The sequence below is a fragment of the Lycium barbarum genome, chromosome 2 (genome assembly GCF_019175385.1).
Source record: "Lycium barbarum isolate Lr01 chromosome 2, ASM1917538v2, whole genome shotgun sequence".
Taxonomy (NCBI): domain Eukaryota; kingdom Viridiplantae; phylum Streptophyta; class Magnoliopsida; order Solanales; family Solanaceae; genus Lycium; species Lycium barbarum.
The window spans coordinates 126,991,707-126,999,997 of record NC_083338.1 but is presented as its reverse complement, the minus strand read 5'-3'; the positions used below and the strand labels follow the sequence as shown (position 1 = coordinate 126,999,997).

General features: G+C 36.3%; 1 protein-coding gene across 1 annotated transcript; it reads left to right on the top strand.

Annotated features, from left to right (window-relative positions):
- The first annotated feature begins 7,234 nt into the window (after positions 1–7,234).
- On the top strand, positions 7,235–8,063 carry LOC132622042 (uncharacterized). Its single transcript, XM_060336557.1, has 3 exons — positions 7,235–7,370; positions 7,492–7,537; positions 7,699–8,063. The coding sequence occupies exons 1-3, from the start codon at positions 7,299–7,301 to the stop codon at positions 7,899–7,901; spliced, it is 321 nt and encodes a 106-aa protein (XP_060192540.1). The 5' UTR covers positions 7,235–7,298; the 3' UTR covers positions 7,902–8,063.
- Positions 8,064–8,291: the final 228 nt, after the last annotated feature.

Sequence of the window (8,291 nt, the reverse complement as noted above, 5' to 3'; positions counted from 1 at the left end):
ACCTTAATACTCCTGCAATACCCAAAATCGTGACGCCTTCCTGTATGTTCTAAATCTCCCAACACAATGTCTCTGTCCCCTTCTTCATTTAAGAGTTTGGAGAAGTATGACTGCCATCTCCGTCTAATGAGAGTCTCCTCTACCAATACTTTGCCATGCTCGTCCTTGATGCACTTCACTTGAACCACATTACGTGCCTTTCTCTCCCTCACCTTGGCTGAGCTGAACAATTTCTGATCCCCTCTTTTCTCTTTTAGTTCAGCATAAAGGCGTTCAAAAGCTGCCGTTTTTGCCGTCGCAACCGCCAACTTCACCTCCTTCCTCGCCATCTTATAAAGTTCCCTATTCGTCCACTACTCTACCTCATCCTTGCTTTCTATCAACTTCGCATACGCCACCTTCTTTGCTTCCAGCTTCCCTTGAACTTTTCCATTCCACCACCAGTCCCCTCGATGCTTGCCACGACTACCTGTCGAGACCCCCAACACTTCCCTTGCTACCGCCCTAATGCAACTAGCCGTCCTATCCCACATACTTGTCGCATCCCCACTACTATCCTAGGCCCCCATAACCTTCAGTTTCTCTCCCATCTCCACGGCACTAGTCGTGGTCAAACTCCCCTATCTGATCCTAGGTCGGTCATCCATGACCCTCTTCTTCCTCGTCATCTTGATCCTTAAATCCATCACCAAAAGCTTATGTCGGGTTGTAAGATAGTCGCTCGGAATGACCTTACAGTCTTTGCACAGACCTTTATCGTCCTTCCTAAGGAGTAAAAGGTCTATTTGGGTCTTAGCCACTGAACTACGGAAGGTTACCAAATGCTCCTCCTTCTTTGGGAAACTCGAATTGGCTATCACCAACCCGAAAGCTCTTGCAAAATCCAAAAGTGAGACTCCTCCTCCATTCTTGTCCCCGAAGCCAAAGCCTCCATACATATCATCATAACCTCCCGAAATAGGCCCGATGTGCCCATTGAAATCACCTCCCACGAATAAATTCTCAGTAGGCGGTATGCCTCCCACTAGTTCGTCCAAATCCTCCGAAAAGCGCCTCTTCTCCTTCTTGCCTAAGCCCGCTTACGACGCATATGCACTAATAATGTTCAAAGTGAGCCCTTCAACGACCACTTTAATCGACATCATCCTATCAGTGGCTCTCCTAACCTCTACCACCTGGTCCCTTAAATCACTATCTACTAAAATGCCCACCCCATTTCTATACTTCGACCTACCAGAGAACCACAGCTTATACCCGTCTACCTCTTTAGCTTGAGGACCTACCCATTTAGTCTCTTGGATACAAGCTATATTAATCTTCCTCTTCTTAAAAATCTTAATTAGCTCTATGGACTTCCCCGTTAACGTCCCAATGTTCCAAGACCCTACTCTCAACCTAGAGGCTCCTTTAGCCCACTTACCCCTCCTAACCCTCGCCCCCGTCCCCGAACGAGAACATCACCCTAGTCTACCATCACTAACCAAAGCCACGAAAATAAGTATGAACTAATAAATTATTCAAAAGTCTAAAGTCAGCAAAATATAACTACAAGTGTATGGACAAATTACGGATATGACAACCGGAGGTACCAACTCCAGTTGAACTGAACCTGGTTGTCGCCGGAAAATACTGTTCACGGTTGAGTTTCTGTTCACTGCCGGAAAAATGTTCACAAATACCTGAAAGGGAGAAGAGAATAGGAGGGAAAAAAGAAGAAAAGAAAAATAAAAGAAAAAGGGAAAAAGGAGAGAGAAAGAGAGGGCTGGTCGGAAAAAGTTGCCGGCGATGGCGCAGCTGCGTACTGGCAGCGCCAGGAGCAGATTAAAAAAAAGGGAAAAAAAGGAGAAGAGAAGAAGAAGAGGAGAAGAAGAAAAGGAAAGAGAGAAGAAAAGTAAATTTAGGCGAAAAAGTGGCCGGCGTTACCTGGTCGCCGGCGTCACCTGAACAGTGGTGACGTATGGTCGCCGGACGGAGTGGTGGGTGGGCAGATCTCGGAGAGAGCAAAGGAGAGAGAAAGAGCAGAGGAGAGAGAAAGAGCCGTTGGCTTAAGCCTAAAATTCTATCCATGAGCTGATACTGCAGTGTCTACCCTTTTTTATATAATGGGTAATATAAAAATTTATGTGTAGCTGGAAATTTGATGATGTTAGGGCCACCGTTAGAAGAATTACTGATCAAGTGACCTTCCTGATGCATATGATCCTCACAGCCAAATTCCGAAATATTTTTTTTTATGTTCCTAAGACCAATAATATTTGTTATTTTGTAGATAAGATGAGACCAATAGTTTAAATTAAGCTGGTAGATGGATCAAGTCCGTTATGATGAGCAAAAGGTTAACGTGGATGGTTACAACAAAGGAAACCCAAGTAGTGACTGGTGTTGGCCTACTAAGAGATTATCTTGACAACTTAATCATGGCCTTCGGCCCTTCACTTCCTATTTTGGAAATTGCAGCAACAATGTTGCTGAAGTTCAAGCGGTTATCACTGGGATGAATTGGAGCTTGGAGAATGGATTCAATAATATTCCATTGAGTCCGATTCACTCCTCACTGTTCAAATGATCAAAGGGGAAACCAAATGTGCATGGCAACTACAAAAGGGAAATCAAAGATATTCGACAGATCTAAGACATGAAGGGAAGAGACCAATTTAGATTACTCCATACATTCAGGGAGGACAGTATTATTCCAGCTGATTTTTTGGCAATTTGGGTAGAGAATTCCAAGAGTTATTCTCTACTGTGGCTATGAATTTGCCTTCAAAACTCATATCCACCTTGAAGAATGATGTGTAGGAAAGACCTAGCTTTAAGATTCGCGTGAAAAAAAAGGAACTTCACCTTCGATCCTGGCTGATTGACTTTAATGTTTCTCCTAAGATTTCTTAGAATTTTTTGTAAGCTCAAACGTACAGGAGAAACCCTCTATCTTTTGTGTCTGGATAGTCAATATGTACAAACTCTTTTATCTATCAACAACTCCTAAGAGTGACCAGTGAGTGGTGACCAAAAAATAAAATCTCGCATGATGATGTCACCATTAGTACTTAATTTTCAGAAAATGTAATGACTTTGTTACTTATATTGAAGTCTTAGGTTCCTCTATTTATGGCACGAAGTGCTTGAATTATAGTGTTATATTAAGATATGATTGATGAAGATTGTATTGAAGAGTTTGATACTATTGTTTTGGAATAATTATGGGACACCTCGAATGACCATATATTGGGTTAGCCACTATTCCCTCCGTACACTTGCAATTTAAACATTTATAAGATCTTAAACTATGCGAAAGATGAACATAAATAGAAAACCATCCCAACTCGGTACATGATGTAATAAACCATGGAGAAGTAGTTAAATGAAAAACTCAATGTCTTAAAAGTAATTGAAGTAGGGGTGGAATTATTAGACATAAAGGTATACAGAAAGAATGATAGGGGAAAAAAAAGAATAAAGTGGAAGTGACAGGGCCCCTGACGAGCTTCTACCCATGAGGCGAATCCTCTAAGATAAACATCTGTATAATTAAAAGATTAGGAGGAATTATACCCAAGGCTCATAATATAAAGATACGTGCGGAAACAAAATACAAAATACCGAGTCTGCCCATAAACCCCAAAATATGTAGAAGTCACGAAATTACTAGACTGAATACAAAATACAAGACGCGGCTTGGAATAATACTAAGTCAACTAAAAAAGAAGTGGACTCCATGATTTAATGGTGGCTCACCTAGACTGAACTGACTAAGGAAGCTGGAATAATCAGATATCAGCTACCTGGTTATTGTTATCAACACCTGCACACATACAAACATCAACAAGCGTGAGTCTAAAAGACCCATCAAGATCATCGACACACTCTCAGCTTACCCCTTGGGCAAGTCTTAAAAATTTCTGATAATGCATAAAAGCAATTAAACAATACAAGTACATTAAATATATACAAACACGGAAGCTAAAGCTGAAATCATGAAGCATAAACAAGCAACACATGAGATACACTAAGTTTGAATCTGTGCTCACGGGACATAGTATGTATTTTTCTATGTCTTACCCCGTCTCCCGGAGTGGGAATTATTTACCCACATCTTACTCGGGTCACTTATATGAAATACATTAAATCTGAATCTATTCTCACGGAAGACGGTACGTATTTGTCCATGTCTTACCCCGTCTTCCAGTGTAGGGTTTATTTACCCATATCTTACTCGGGTCATTTATAATTCTAGCATATACCTCGAAATACACTGAATCTGAATCTATGCTCATGGGACAAGGTACGTATTTGTCCATGTCTTACCCTGTCTTCCGGAGTGGAGATTATTTACCCACATCTAACCCGAGTCACTTATAATTCAAGCATCTACCTCCAACTGAACCCAATAGGGCCTGTCGGAGTATACCCATCTGAAGATATGATAAAGTGGAACAAACATCCAATCAATACCAATTCAAAACTCTAAATATCTAGCAAGTATCTATTTAAGCAAAATTACGCTAATGGACTCATACGGTCATTACTTTAGACACTTGAAAATAATCCAATTTAGATCATGCTTGCCCACTCACACGAACTAAATGTTTAAATGCATACATACAACACAAACCATATGCTTTTATGAAAAGCAAGTAAGCTAAGAGTTTAAGCCTCACTTGCCTTATAACCGGAACGCAAACATTTATTGAAACGCCAAATCCGCTTCAAACGACCTCCAATGGCCTCAATCTATCCAACAACATAAATAACGGGTCCAAATTAGACTAGGATGACTAATCCCATAATTTTAGTACACCTCGGGGTCAGAGTCAACTCTTGATCAACTAAAACCTGCTCTTCGGGTCAATGGTCCGAAATCCGAAATTGATTACATGGACACGTTACCCATAAGCCATGAAGTCTAAATTTATAATCTTGTTTCAATCTTATGCTTATTAATAGGTCAAATCCCAAGTTTTCCCTATTTCAAGTTTAGGCTAAATCTCATATTTATACCTCAAATAATGGAGTCAAAGGTAAATTAAAATCTTAACGTCGCCATCAAACTCACGTTAAGTTTACAGACCCTAGATGTTAGTATTCATGTCCCACAAACGATAATCAGAGACAAACAAATAATTTTCAATACCTTGATGTTGCCAAAGAAACCACGTACTGAAGCTATTTTCCTTTCTTTTTGCTATTTCATTGTTGATACTTGAGAAACCAAAAATTTCCTTTCCAATATTATCTCAAACCAATAATATTAAGAGAGAGCATTTAAGGTAGTCAGACCTCTACCTCTGACGGAAACCGTTCGGCAAACTTCAATATTATGAAAGTTATAAAACTTCCAACACCAAGTTCTACTCCTTTTGGTTATAACAAGTTGCAGCAACCAAATGTGGGCCTAACCACTTTCTCAAAAATTTTAACTTATCCAAGATTTCTTACTTACCCAACCTTTATATAAATACTACGAATTGGTCCATGAACACTTAAATTAATCTACCTCTCATACAACATATCTTACAAGTAATATTCTAATAAATATATGTACACATACATAATATACGTATGTAATTAATACCCACTTCGATATGTAACTCGTAAAAATTTGTAAGTTATTATTAAGAAAATAACTCTAAAATGCACTCAAAAAATATCGGGTTGTTACACACGAGAATTTGAGTAAGCTTGTAGCTTGAGGTAAACTCAGTGTAATCACCCACAAAAAGAACATAGAATTTTATTTTTTGAGAAGATGTTACCGGGGTTAGTCCCCATAGATCACTCTAGATTGTTTTTGCTAATATAACAACTTCTCTTTTATTTGATACTTGAAAGGGTAACTTACTGTTTCTTTTTCATTTGACAACTAGAGCAACTGAACATTTTTATTCCAACTATTAAACGATAATTAATAAATTTATTTTTTATGCAAATAACTAATTAGGATTTTCGAATGTGGATATCCTAGTTGTTGATGCCAAATTATGTTTAATCTGGGTGCCGTATGCAGATATAACACGTCGTTTATTCCCTTTTTCCATAATGTTTCTTGTTTTCTTGTCTTAAACAACAAAACCTCCGTGTGTGAATTCTAACGAACATTCACTTTCATAAATTTACACATAAAAATAAGATTATCTTGAGATCAGGTACAATCAAAACACCTTTTAGTTTCAAGTTTTTTTTTTTTTTTTCTAGTTTCTCTTATTTTCTATGTGAGTAATGGAAAGTTTACATCCTTGCTGCTATTGTCGCAACCTCAGTTGTAGTAGCTTCAACTCTTTCCATTGAGTCTTTGTGCTTTGAATGCCCTATTGGAGTTGAGATATGGTTTTCTATCTTGCTCGTCAACATCCTCTCTCATTTCGCTAAATTTAAAATGCATTGGTGATAAATTAGGAATTAAAAGTTGCCTTGAATTTTTTATGGTAATTGTTGATAAATCTAATATTTACAATAATTAAGGATATTGTAGTAAATTTTAAGTTATTGTACAACATGATATAATAACATAAAATATTAAAATATTCTCAGATCACTAGAAAATGATATGATCTATTCAAATATTATATCTCCAAAATATTATTATATAATACGATACAATATAAAACAACACATTATGAAACGATCAGTGATATCCATCCAAAAACATTAACATATATTTAATAGTCTTCGGACTAGTAGGTTTCACTTCCAATAGTTAGGTATACTCAAGTTAAACACTACAAAAAAAAAAATGGAATTAGCTACGAACTACGTTACTAATCTGTCGCTATATAAGATTAACGACGAATTTTAATTTGCTGTTTAGCTACCAAAATTGGCGGTCGCTAATTCTTATTTTTTTTTAGCAATAACTTTTTTTTTTGAATAACTTAGGCTTCAAATCAGAAGAATTCTGAAAGAGAAATAATGAGAATAATTACGAAATATATTTTTCTACATTAGAAACATAATTTATACAAAATGCCTATTAGAATAAATTCTTGAGATGTGTAATTATTTTATTGAGTTAATTAATTCTCGAGATGTATAATTATTTTATTGAGTTAATTACTCAGTGAATCTACAGTAGGATTTGCTACCACTAATTAACATCTTACCAATTGGGAATTGTATGATAGTTTTACTATATTTGGGACTGAATTAGATTTACTAAAATTGGTAAGAACTTAATCACTATAGAAAAAACATAAATCCTAAAGTCCTATTTAAACTCATATATGTCTTATCATTCTCTCATCCCTCGCTTCTCAAGCTCTAGCTATACATGAAAACAACTCAGAACAAAAATAACGTAGATGTTGCAGTTCAATTCCATCATAAATTCTCTTTATGAGTTCATGAAAATTGGTTCAATGAATCACCAAGTTGTAAGTTATTCTTTACTTTATTTCCTTTCCTTTAATTGTTTTTCCTTTCCTTTCCTTTAATTGATTATGTTATTATATCAATTCATTCTTTAGCATCTTACCCTTCTAAACATTGATTTAGGTTTTGAAGTCGCGATACAAGTACTCCTTGTTAGCCAAAGATCATGGTATGTAAATGAACTAAGATTGCTTCTATATGTGACACAATATTAAGTAAAATTGATGTGCACTCACCATCCTGATTTAATTTTAGTCTCTCATTTTATGAAAGTCAGATTGACTCGTAAAGTTAAACGTAAAACTAAAATTTACTCTTTCTTTTTTTCAGATCTGAAATCTTTTGCTACTTGGAGTATTCTAAGTAAAGGCAAGGACGTGGCAAGGTCCTTGTCATGGTTTTGTAGTCATAGCCATGACTCTGGATCACGATTTAAGATCATGACTAGCCTAATAAAGAGTTCCCTCTGTCTATTCATGTGTGGAAGATGTAGGTCCCTAAGGATAATAATTGATGATGTCATGTATTGCTAACAAATACAACTAAAAAATATCTGTGGTTGTGTTGGTTAGATAGCCTTTATATTTGTTACCTTAAAGATGATTCTATATCTATAATTGTTGATTACACGCCTTTTTTCAATATGCAAATATTCTAGGTTGTACGTACATGTATTATTTTAAACAAAAACTGTGTTTTTAATTTTTGTTCACGACTAAGTAACACTTTTTTTTTGTTATTTTGTTCTCACAATAACGTTTTGGATAATGGCCTAATAATAGGGATAATGTTAGGTAATTTAGACTTCCTCAGCCCATATGTAATCATTTTTTGAAGGTGAACAAAATATGCAGTTGATATTTAAAAAAAAAAAAATCAATCTAAACTAAAAAAAATGAACATGGAAACAAAAGTTCGTCTGA

Bases quoted from the DNA above. Each gene is read 5' to 3' on its own strand.
- LOC132622042 (XM_060336557.1), top strand. From the start codon at position 7,299: ATGTTGCAGTTCAATTCCATCATAAATTCTCTTTATGAGTTCATGAAA. The intron at 7,371-7,491 runs GTAAGTTATTCT...ACATTGATTTAG, and splicing joins GTTCAATGAATCACCAAGTT to GTTTTGAAGTCGCGATACAA. The intron at 7,538-7,698 runs GTATGTAAATGA...TCTTTTTTTCAG, and splicing joins CTTGTTAGCCAAAGATCATG to ATCTGAAATCTTTTGCTACT.